At 37.3% G+C, this 13092-nt stretch overlaps 1 protein-coding gene across 4 annotated transcripts in view; it reads right to left on the bottom strand.

Moving 5' to 3' along the window:
• The window catches only part of HMGCLL1 (3-hydroxymethyl-3-methylglutaryl-CoA lyase like 1), an 82009-nt gene that overhangs the window by 51340 nt on the left and 17577 nt on the right, over positions 1-13092 (bottom strand). For all 4 annotated transcript variants that reach the window (XM_033055898.1, XM_033055901.1, XM_033055900.2 and 1 more), the window contains exons 2-5: positions 8639-8716; positions 7597-7704; positions 3234-3329; positions 547-695 (exon numbers count right to left, since the gene is read on the bottom strand). In XM_033055898.1, the coding sequence (XP_032911789.1) occupies positions 547-695; positions 3234-3329; positions 7597-7704; positions 8639-8716 (431 nt within the window). The remainder of the gene's footprint in view (positions 1-546; positions 696-3233; positions 3330-7596; positions 7705-8638; positions 8717-13092) is intronic.

Below are 13092 nucleotides of genomic sequence, written 5' to 3'. Positions count from 1 at the left end.
TAATTTTAAGCTAAAAAATAAATGCTGGACAATTCTAGAGTTCCATGCACTGGAGACTCAAAAATTTTAATGCCTGGGTTTTCAAGATAACTTACATACAGAATTACAGAATTAGTTTATTTCTTAGGAGTAAATTTGTTTTCTCACTTTTATACCTTGATGCTGCAATGTATGTAGTAATATATTATGAATTCTACAGTAAAATAAAAATTTGTAGGCCATTTTTTTAAGGTGCCTGCATTGCGAATTCTCAACAGAACAAAAAATTTATTCAGTCATCTGTGATAGTAAAAACTAATTTACATAATAAAACCTCATAAACGCAGTTTTTTTTCAATTTCCACAGCAAAAGAGTCACCATAAGTAGTTAAAAATGCAAAAATAACAAAATAGATTCAATCCTAAAACTAAAAATCACAGTAAAGACTATTATTACAATTTATCTACAATGTAAAAATTTAGTAACAAATTTTTCTACTGGTAGCAAATAATCCCTGCAGCAATGACTCCAGTAACTATGTATTACTTTAGAAACTGAATATTTACCCACGCACTGGAATATTCATATTCCTTGCAGATTTAGTGACTTCTTCAAACCTTTCTATGCTTTCTTCAATTGAACAATTAATATTCATTTTGCTAAAAGATTCAGATGCTGCACCAAATACTGAGACTTCTGTAGCTCCTGCTGCAATCTGAAAAACACATTTCAAGAAAACAGAATCATAACACTATATTAAAGCATTAGATTAGGCATTTAATTCAGTCCAATTATAAGCTGCACCTGATTATAAACCGCACATTACAATACAGAGTGTGATAAAAGGTATCTATTCTATCACCATCTGTTGAGGCTGGGGGCAGTGATCCTTATCTCCGTGGGAGATATTCTGCTAACGGGCCATCCACTGAAACCAGGCAGGGCATTGTTCTTTATCTTTTCACCCCCCATCCTTCCTCCAGAGAGTCATTTTCTGCTAATGGCCCATTGAGTCCCACTGTGTGACTGATAAAATTACTGCATCCCATTGGAAGTTGCTCCAGCCAGGGGGAAGAGCCAAACATTTCTTACCAAGATAAAAATAGAGGTTTTGGGACACTAAGGGAGCCCCTTTCTCCACTGGACTCCAGAGGAAAAATGGATTTCTCCACATCACCGCTGGACCTCCGGAGGGAAACTGCACCTTCTGCAGGAGCACTGCTCCAACTGAATCACATCTGTCACTGCAGGAGGATGCAGCCACCATTTAATGGGACTGCTACCAACACTCTGCCTGACGGGGTGTCAGGTTGTACTCTGACTTTGTCAGGGTTTGGAGTTTGTTTCTTTGTAGTACTGTATTTCTATTTTAATTTCCCTAGTAAAGAACTGCTATTCCTAATTCCCGTATCTGCCTGAAAGCCCCTTGATTTCAAAATTATAATAATTTGGAGGGAGGGGGTTTACATTCTCCATTTCAAAGAGGAGCTCCTGCTTTTCTCAGCAGACACCTGTTCTCCAAACTAAAACAGCAACTTTTCATCTTTTCATTCTTTGTCCATATATTGGCCACACCTGATTATAAGCCACACTTCCAGGTTCGGACCAAAATTTTAGTCAAAATGGTGCGGCTTATAATCGTGAAATTAATCATTATAATATATATAATGATTATATATAATATATATAACTATATATATATATATAATCCATGACTAGAATCTAATTTTAATCCCCCTTTTTTTTAAGCTATACCATACTGACAGATTGAATCAAATTTTGAGATCATTCACTATGGCATATTAGTTAAACATGTTTTTTAAGTGATTAATGATAAAGGTAATAAGATGTAGGAATTCACATGAACCAACTATACAAAGAACAATTAATACTTATATTCAACTTTTCAGAAAAGGAAAAGATCATACAATAACTGACACACTGTCTGTTTCTCCTGAATACCAGGAAGTCATTCTCAGGATTGGGAAATCTCTCTGTGTGCATACGCCTAGAGCAGCAACAATAACCAGCAAGGATTTCCTTATTAGAGTCAGCTCTAGGATCAAGGGCTCCATTGGTCTTGGTGTCACAGTTCATAAGGATAACATGGAAAATGTGTACATGAGAGATGCCTCAGCAAACACTAGTCTAGAAAACGTGCTAATGTGGTGACTTCACTGAAGGGGCAATTAGCCTGAGCTTGTACTCAGTACCTCAATAAATCAACTAACATGAAGCAAACTAGAAGGTTGAAAGCCAACTGATAGAAGAAAACATTTCAGCTTAGGAGAATAGTTAACAACCTCACTCTCCAGTCAGAATAAAACTCTTGTTCAATGGCAAAGTACGGAGCTTTTGTCTTTACTCTCTGCCTCTGCAGGATAATGTCTAAAACTCAGCAATCCATATAGGGACAAATATTCTTTCAAACATCAGCAAGGAAGAATGCAGGAATAATTTACAACCATTTTTTCATTGTTTTCCCTTCATTATATCACTAAATGCAGTATAGAGATAAAGCACAATTAATTAAACTCATACTACAATTGAGACTAAGTTGTAGCACTATAATCTGCCTGTTGATAACTAAGTTAACTGTGCACAGGATTTGGTTTTAACAGATATTTCAGTATAGGAACTGAATGACAGACTTGACCACAAATGTCCACCAAGCAGTATGCTTCCCAAATACAGCTTGTCCTATATCAGAACAAAAGCAGAAGCATTAAGAATTTTCAGAAAACCAAAAAAGTGTAAAGATTTGACAAACCATTTGTATATTTTAAGATGACTGATCTGCTCCATTTTCACACTTTTACACACTTGAAGTCTGTAATTTTGACTATTTTGGAAGAACTGAAGCAATTTAAAGTTTCAAACCCAATCAAAAGAAAATCCAAAATTGTTATAAAACTTTTTCGTTTAAATGAGTCTTTCCTCATCCTTCTTCAGTATTTTCCACCAAGACACTCTTCAGAAACTTTTTAGGGCCAACAAGTCAAAAAGAAAGAACTGTCTTGCTGTTTATATACAAGTATCATTTAAAAGAACTTACAAAGCTCCTGGTCTGCAGTAAAATATGAGCTAAACATCATTCTGTGAATTTCCCCATTTCATAAAGAAAAATTGGAAGCTTTCAGTGAAAAAAACTATAGCTTCTTTCTGACATTAAATAGCAAGTTTCTGGTACTGAACTTAAAATGTCTGAAACATAAATGAGGTAAATGGGGAAAACACCTATGAAGGCACTTACAGCAGAATGAAAACCTTGAAGATTAGGTGTGAGAACAGGATACTGGACTCCAGGATACCGCTCAATGCCCCTCATTACTTCTTTGTGATCTGCCATCTAAAATAGATAAATAATTTGTATTGATCAGCAGTTATTTTCTGATTTTATATAGCTACTAGAAATTGAATTAGACTGTGGTTTTGCCTTCACTAATTTTACAGTTCATACAAAAAGTCTAGGGGGTTAAACTGATTTTGTACAATTATTCTTTTTTAATTTCTTAACTAATGACTATTTTTGTTGTAATCTTTTAAGATCTATGTTAATATACAGCTGGGGCTAAGACTTCGACATTGTTCCTTTGTGTGTGTCTGGAAAGATATAATTTGCATTATAAATTGACAGACTCATGATCATGTTGTTCATCAAGTGTTATAGCAACTTTAACTTTGCTTCACTGGACTGAATTAACAGAATCACTGAGATTTTAAAAACAGAAATCTTGAAAACTTCAGCACTCTGACAAATGCAACTTCACTACGTTAAGCATAACTGAATTTTAATTACTCAACACTGTAATCAGACCACTTGAAAAGACTAAACACATCTATTTTATAAAATACAGCAAAATCCAGATGTCCATATAGTGCAATGTTTTAATATATTCAGAAGTTTCTTTCTAAAGAAGAAAACACAGCTTTATTATAGCAAAGATCAGATGACTTGTTTTCCTTAGTCTCCTCTCACAAAAGAAAATCTGCTTTTTTAAGATAGTGTTGCATTTTTCTCATACATTCAAGATTCCCTGTACTAATGAAGAAGATGAATCAAACTTATTCATTTAATAAAAGGCAGATTCTTCACATAAGAACATTTTCTTAAAAGAAGTGGCTTGAAAATAAATACCGTTCAATGGTGTGCACATCTGAAAATACAGTTAACAAAACACATCCCTCTAAATACCTTAAAGATTCTGAGTTTTAAAAAAGTATGGTGCACTTTAAATGAGCTCTCATAAAAGCAAATCTCTCAAGAAAACACTGTTAAGTTAGATTTCTGTTTCTTTCCACACTTGGTGAGAAGTATTTTGAGAAGTTCCATGTGAAAAGATAAATGAACTACAGAACTTCATTACGCCTTACCTTCAGCAGATATCTTGATAGCTATGCAGTACCACAATCCTAAATACATGGAATTAAATTATGCCACACTATTAACTAAGAATACTCCTTGTAACCTGGAATCTTCCTGTCACCAGCTCCCTTCTATGAAAATGAATGGATTAAAAATATCAGAAAAATCCATTCTCCTCAAATATAAGCCCAACATGTATCTATAAGGAAGTGTGTATATGGTACAAAAGGTGTTTTATAGCCAGACACAACTAATTTATTATCAGGAAGCAAGTGATAGCACAAAACCTTTTGTATTTGTCTCTATATGAACTAAATTGATCTGATAACCTCACAAAAAACCTCTGTTAACATACTAGTTTTTCAAGAACAATATTTCATTCCTTAATTTAATGTACAGTAGTTTCATGAATACAAGCCGCACAGAGTATAAGCCGCACTTCCGGTGCCTCGACAATGTTGCTGTCTTTGTCAATAGATAAGCCGCACCCCAAATATTAGCCACACTTTCGTTCGTAGCGAGAATCCATCCGCAGCTTTCACAGATTTGCCAGTTAGTAACAGGATCGCGGCATAGCGGGGTTTACTGGCTCGGGGCGGGGCCAGGCAGGCTCGGCCCACTCACGGTTGCCAACGGGGTCAGGCGGTCCAGCTCAGCGCTACGGTTCGGCGGGGTCGGCTGGGTGGTGCTGCCACCGCTGCCGGGCTCGCCAGCCGCCCCGCGCCACATTTGCTCGCCCTGCCGGCGGTGCTGCCGCCGCCACTGCCGGGCTCGCCGGCCGCCCCGCGCCGCATTTGCTCGTCCTGCCGGCGGTGCTGCTGCCACCGCTGCCGGGCTCGCCGGCCACCCTGTTGCCGCATTTGCTCGCCCTGCCGGCGGTGCCGCCGCCACCAGGCTCGCCGGTCGCCCCCTCCCGTCTGCACCGCTGCCGTGTTTGCTCGCCCTGGCCGGTACTTCAGGCCCCTGCGCCGCCGGGCTCCCCCACGCTGCTGGCCCCGATTCTGCTGGGCTTCCCCCGCCGCCGGGCAGCCCCGCCCGCTGGGTCTCCTGCTTCTGCCATGCTCCCCTGCACTGCTAGCCCTGCTTCTGCTGGGCTCCTCCGCCCTGCTGGCCCGGGCTCTGCCGCCCGCCCCTGCACCGCTGGCCCCGCCTGTGCCAGGCTTTCCCACCTCTGCTGGGGCTGGCCGGGCTCCAGCTTGGCTTGGGGCTGCCGCGGGCTCTCACTTCGTGTTGGCAGTTTTTAGAATATTGTTCATATATTAGCCGCCCCCAAATATTGGCCGCACTTCCGGGTTTCCACCAAAATTTTGGTCAAATTGCTGCGGCTTGTATTTGTGAAATTACTGTAAGTAGCAGTTACATTTCTCAGAGCAAAAAAGAATGTCTGAAACCAAATGATAAATTAAATGGCAAATGCTGGAACTAAATTCTCTCTCCACAATTATAGCCTGTCTTAAAATATACTGGAAAACCAAAACGACACTTTTTCAACCAGTAGAAACCTGGCAGATCCAAATAATATTTTATGTATTAAATCTGTCCTACTGCTATTTTTCCTGTAAGTTAAATCCCATCTTTGCATATATTGCATGTTATAAGATTTTAAATTGCAATAAAATATTTCTTTTCCCAATTTCTTCAAAAATAAGCTTCCTAATAGTAGATATTTATAATTTTTGGCTGTTTATGTTATAGGTGTGGGATCCTGTTTTATATGGCACCTTGCTACTGTGGAACTTTTTCTTTTAGATTTTTCAGTAAAAAAAAGTCTTTGCCAAAAACAACAGCGGATGGGAAACCATAAAAAATTTAAAACACTAAAAACAGAAATAAGTGAATGAGATCTAAACATAACTGCAAATTCTATTCCCATGGTCTATAAAAAAGGAAAGAGCAAAGAAAAGACAAAGTCAAGACTGCACTCTGTCAAGCCAACACAATCTTATCTTTTAAATTAAAAAAAAAATTTAAATGCTAATTAAGCCATTAAAACAAAGTATTGAGTGAATGAATTTGAGATAAGAAGGGATTGCTCATTTTTTTCTAAAATGACAAACCCGTGATAAATTTGGTATTCGTAATGGCTCACAGGAAAAGGAAATAATTAAACAAGGAAGAAATACACCTTCGCTTTAGACTTTTTCTTTTAACATTTAAAAAACTACATTAGTCTCTGTTACAGTAACTGACAAAGTGTGATGGCACCTAGAAAAACTTCACTTATTCCCTTTTAGCAGATAAGATATCACTGCCCCTTCACTGATGCCAAAGAAATTCTGCACTGTCATTCTTCCCTTCAGCTTTCCTATTATCTTTCTTTAGACCCTTCCCTGGTGACTCTGAGAACACTGAAATAAAGCAAAGGAGTTACTCAGAGTGTTGAACAATTTGCTTTGCTAATTCATAAATAAGCATGGCTGTACTATGTTTTCCTCAGAGAAAAGTTGAAAATACAGTCCAGGCCCAGGACACATTCTCAGTTTAAAATGGACAAACTTCATTTTGTCAGATGTGCAACATGAAGTAGACATGGTTAAAATTGAAGTATTTTCTCAAATTAATTAACTTCTTGTTTTAATTTGTAAATAACTTGTATGTTCCTTGTCAAATATAAAGTATTCAAATGCTTCTGTGCAAACAAGTGTGCAATTTCTTGAAAAATAGTTTAAATTATATATACACAAGTAATGCCTTATTTTCTTATTTGCAGGAAATAATTAATTTGCACAAACAGGTGCTAAATAGCAAACTTCAGGACTAAGCCTGAATTTGCACTGTTAAATCTCAAATGCAAATGCAGCACTCTAATGCCAATGCATTTGTTGCCAGTTCCAGAAAAGTTAGGTTTCTGCTGAATTCTACTAAATGTAAAAATTAATTCTGGAAAAATAATAAGCAAATTATTATGATTAATCAAAATTTAAGTGTAGTTGCTGATAGAGTGTTAGAACTCCAAAATAAGTAATCCCTAACTACTACTACATATACAGAAATTCCAAATTTAGATCTCCCAAACACATTTCCAAATGTGGAAAACTACATTTCATTTAGACAAAAAAGAAAACAACCTATACTACTTTACTTTTTTACATCAGTGACTACTAGAAGAGCAGAAATTAAGTAGGAACAACAATAAATTATATTAATGATGTGTCACCATCCCAAATCTTTAGTTACAATTGAATGTTACAAAAATAAATTGAATGGCATTTAAATTGAAATAGTTCTGAATGGAGCTGATTTTACATACCTGAGGCACCCATTTAGATGAAACAAAACTGGTCACTTCTATTGCAGGCAGGCCTGTTTTGGAAAGCTGGTTGATTAACTCAATTTTTGTATCAGTTGGGACTATCACCTATAGACATGGAGACATACTTTAGCAAAGTATTTCATGTATAAGAAACTTTTGTAAGTGAAATGTTCCCTGTACATAATCAATACTTTTTCTTTTAAATAATGAACTACACTTAGATATTTTACCATAACTCTACTGTTTCATGACAGTAGGAAGTATAAGGAAGGTACCAGGCAGTATACATGATGTTACTCCATTTTCTGTCCATCCCAAAAAGAAGCACTCCTGTGTAACTGTGATCTGGCCTCGTTATTTGTTATTAACCAAATACCAAACTAGCAAGAACTGACAAAGGAAATACTAACAGTGCAACCAGAAAAAATGAGAGGAAAAAAACTCCACAGCTGAGGGAGAGTAACTCTATTCTGCTAATACCACTAACATCTCTGGAGTCAGTAACAATGATATATGTGAGCTTATCCTCCCATTTGTGGAAATAGATGACTGTTTCTATAAATGTACCCTATAATCTCTTGCAATCTTCCCCATCACCCTTCAGGTAAATGATGCTAACAAAAGAGTAATATTTTTCTCCCTTGCCTCTTTAGCAGGAAGCATGATAAAATCTATTTTACTATTCCTTCTACATTAACACTTGAAGCAGAAACACAAGTTACAAAGACAGTCAGTGTTTCGTAGTGTTTACCAAAAACATCACGACAGAATGTTATTGACTGACAAGACAAATTTCAGTAAAACGAAATGCTGAGTAACAGAAAGGCTAGTTAGCCAGTATAGAAAGAAATTGTATGATCTAAAAGCTGGGTAAATAGGAATAGACTTTCATACTAATAAAAAGGAAAGTTATCAATATGAATATTTAATAGTACAAAATGGAAAAAACATAATTAGCAGGATGTACATGTTCTATCCAACGAAAATAACAATAATATCCATGTCAAAGCACACACAAAAATAAAAACAGATAAGTTACCTTTTCATTTTGTAATCCATCCCTTGGCCCAACTTCTACAATTTTTATGTACTCAGGCAGTCCAGATGCTTCAATTCCCTGAAATAAAAATCAATAGCAAAAAATAAAACAATTAAGGTCACCAAGATCAAAAGGTACAGCTTGTACTTGTCCTTTCATATGATTCTGGGTACAAAGTCATATTGTCAACATTAAGTTTGCTCAGCACATTTAAAAATATGTAAGAACATGTTCCGCACCTTGACCTAAGGAATAAATGTTAAAAACAGAAGTTAATGAATGTTCCACTGCTACTTTGAGGTCACAAAAGTTTATTAAAAATGTATATAGAACCATAAATGAACACTGAGTTTTACAGCGAGAAATATTTCCATTTCAGAAATCTTTCCAATCAACAATCCAGTTCTCCAAACTTGTAACTGAATGGTCTCAATTTAACTTCACAGGTACTTCTCTGTAAACGTTTGCAAGACTTGGTTACAAATCTGAAAAGAACATAGCAGCCAAGAAATGTTAAAGAGATTATTAATGAAAAATGAAGTTATTTCTCTGACAGAAGACGAAGGTTTTAAAAAAGGATTTAAAGGAGAACAAGGAAAGCCTCTCATAGATATGAAGAATTGTTCAGGTGTAAAAGAAGCTATGGAAAGGCAGGAGGCTGATGGGGACAGGACAGAAGGAAGACAACAGAGTAAGGTCAAAGTGCTAAGGAGAGCATGGGGAACTGGGAGGGGGGAAAGAAGAAATAAGAACAGGAAAGCAGGTGAAGGGAAATGAAACTTCCTTTTTTATTATTTAGCTGCTCTGTGATTGAATCAAGTTGACAGGTGTGGCAGCTAATGTAAACTAGGGCTATAAGTCCTGAAACAGTTCAGAGCAGTTGGCTGGATTGAACCCCAAAAGCTGTGTGCTGTTAAAAAACACCTCATGGCTAATTTGGGGCACGCTGTCCATGCTCAGGAACAGACAGGAGAGACACAGGAAGCCTTGCCAGAAGCTCTGGAAATACCCTGTTTTCTGTATTGCACTGTCGACAGAAGCCAAACCAGTTCATGCCAGTGTTGAAAGCGTGAGCTGGGATTAGCACGAGCTACGTGCAGGACAGCTGCTCCACTGAACCCACCACCTCTCCCAGGAGTCTAACACCACTGGAAGGGTGACGCTGTCAGCACAGGCGGACAACTCCTGCCCGTGGGAGCAACAGCCACCGGAGACGCTCCGTAAATACAGTCACTAATCTCACAACATCCACAACCAAAGGGAAACCCTGTGTTTTATTCCTCTCTGACTCATATCATCAGGGCTGTTTCAACCAAATGGCTGCTAATTTCTCCTCAGTAATGGAAAATGAGCATGCCTATGAGCACCCTTGGTTTCTCCCTACATTCTTGGTGCCTGTGGGCAGTTCTCTGCAGGATTTGCCAAAATACAATAAATATATTTCAGACCATTTACTGTGTATTTATCTGAGCCCAGTAAAAAGAATGGGAAACAGCTGTATAGCATCTATTTGATCACATGGAACATCTGGTAAGTTGAAACTCTGTCAGGCCCTGCTAAGCCCACACTCACTGACAGTATAAACCTACTTAAATGTGAAGGTAAAACCTTCACATCTGCTGCATATTGTTCCTCTTAAGTTATTTTCACAAATATGGCACTGCTTCAGCACTACAGGCATAAATCTGGGTTATTTCATGATTATCAGATCCTTCTTGTTGCAAGACAAATGCCACAGCTGTACTATGAGTGAAGCTGTGACTGGAAAATAAAAAGAGAGCTAAAATAGATTATGGGAACTAAAGCATAATTTAGAGCATGAAAAATGTCCATAAAACTTTGAGAGCAAAAGCATTCATTTTCTGGGCCAAGTCTTGTAAACCCTACTTAGTGCCTACTGTGGCAAAATTTTGTGGTAATCAAGAGCTGTACTTGTCTTTTCAGAACAGGTCACACAGCTATATCAGGTGATGTCCGCAGCCCTTGGGAGCTCACAGGGGTCAAAAGTTTGGAGGGGATATTGCAGAAAGGCATTCAAGTATTGGTTTTTATTTTCTGTCTGCATTATTACAGATATACAATCTCTTTGAATCATAGTCCAGGCCTCTCAGCTCCTGATTTTGTCTACAGCCTTCCTGTTCACTAGTCAGTCTCAACTTGAATTCACTGTTCACAGAGTGAGAACAACACTGAGAACCACATAGGGAATGACTCCCACATACTAGAAACTCAAGGCAGTACTACAGACAAATTTGTACACTCTTCCAGCTGATGAACTAACAGCTTAGAGTAAACTTCTTGGCTTGGAGTCCAGAAGAGTCTTGCTTTGCATTGTACTTCATCTAATTTTATTTATGGTACATTGATCACTCCTATCTTCAATGTCTCTCCAATATCGCACTGAAAATGTCTCCTTCCTTATCAGCAGATATTAGCACCTTAATACTTTCCTGTGAAAGCTTTTGGACTAACATCATTACCTCATTTTAGTGCAAAAATATATTATCTCAAAAAAATTAGATTAGTGCCATAGAAGAAAGACGTTTTAAAAAACACGGAGGAACTCCACAAGCAATGCCTTTCCAGTCTAATAAATCTGCTTTCAATATTATCTCCTATTTCCTCCTCACCCAGTTTCTTATTCATCTCACAAATTCTGTTTTGATCATCCTTCTCCCTAGCATAACTAATAATTTCTCTTGTGTTGCATTGCTGAAGCTCAGATAACAAGCAAGTCAAAGACAGGCAGGATACTGAGGTCCAGGTCTGTGTATATTAATTATACATTTTACATTCTATTGCTGCTGGATAGAACTCAGAAAGAAATTGGAGACTATATGAATATGTATACCATCTTCTGCTGAAGTGACTCTAACATTTTTCTATGCTGTGGCCCAAGTTGAATCCAAGGAGTAAAGGAATCTCACCTGTCCTGTGAATGAATACTCAGTAACTAGCTGTTAGGATATTCTCCCAAGAGAGAAAGAAATAGGTACTTGACAAAGCTGTTGGGAAGAAAAAGGAGACTACATTTTCTAGGAACTTTTCTTATCACAGTGTCACACCTGCAGAATATCTGGACATTACTTATATAGCATCTGAAGAAATTGCCTGAGCCACGGATGACATTCTGTTCCAGGCTTAATGCCATCTGACTCACTAGTCAAGCTTCAAATGCACAGAACACACCAAGTCTTTAAGAACCTAGGGCAGAGTTTAAACACTTCTCTGTTTACTACCTGGATGGCATCAGACTTCAACCAGGACTTGGGCTTCATGAATTGAAGGACTCGTTCCCCCAAACTCTGAGTGGAGCATTTCAAATGTACACTACACTCTTGGGTAAAAGAAATTATTTTATGAACCAACAAGACCAACTTAGAGAATTTCAACACCTTTAAGTATGGCATTACATACTTCGTATTAGAAAATACAAATAGAAAAATTAAAACCAGTTTCCATATTTTAAATAGATGAAAAATGGTGAAGTATGCAGAAATACACAAGTACCAATTTTAGTACCACTAAACATGTCAAGTATACAATTTTGTTTCAGAAAAAATATTTACTAAATTTAACTGTATGAACTATTTTTATGTAACAATATATGAAAAGTATTAATGGCAAATACTTAGGGGGGACTGCTTATTGAATAATACAGAGTCTCTGTTAAAAAGTAATGACCACCAAAGTATCATGTTTTAAATATCAAAAAGGAAATAGCTGACATAAAAGACTAGGAGCCTGGAAAATTTGTTTTTCCATGTATCAAGCCTTGCCAAGGGAGCACAAAAAGCATATAAAACCACAAAAAAACCTGCCTCCCTCAAAACAGAATGCAGTCAAAGAATATTTTTTAAAAGAAATAGAAAAAGGAAAACCAAACCATTTAGCTTGAGACATTGATTGCCAAATTTCTGTATGGAAACATTTTCTCTCAACTATAAATAGCTGCAAATTTAGGTTCATTATAGAAAATCCTAATAACTTTTAATTAAAGCACTATAATCTCCTTAATGCAACAATAAATGTAAAGAAATTAAATAAATGCACTTTTTAAGCTCCCTCACTACTTCACTACTTCTACTAAAGGTGTTGAGGTTCTTTCAGCTTTTTCATTTTTCTTCCATGAAGGTCATTCATAAGGGCAGAAACAGCAATGGCAAATATTACCCAGAGCATCTCAAAAGTAACTGAAAATCACAAAAGCAAGAGAGAAGGATCTAGAGGTTCAGGTCTTTTCAAACCCTCTAGCCAAGCAAGATTAAGCTCTGCTTTCCTTTTCCACAAGGTGGTGTTCTGGCACAGAGGACAACTCAACAAAGGTAGGTCCATCGTGTACAAAGAAGAATTACTCAGGAAAGCAGTTTTCAACAAGAAACAGCAGGGAGGTGGCATCGTAACTCCATAATGTATATCCACAGTGAGATGGAAAAAAACAGGAGAAGACTCTA

Source organism: Catharus ustulatus, chromosome 3, assembly GCF_009819885.2.
Source record: "Catharus ustulatus isolate bCatUst1 chromosome 3, bCatUst1.pri.v2, whole genome shotgun sequence".
NCBI classification, from domain to species: Eukaryota; Metazoa; Chordata; class Aves; order Passeriformes; family Turdidae; genus Catharus; species Catharus ustulatus.
Note: the sequence above shows the minus strand (reverse complement) of the source record. Positions and strands in the feature narration are given on the sequence as shown.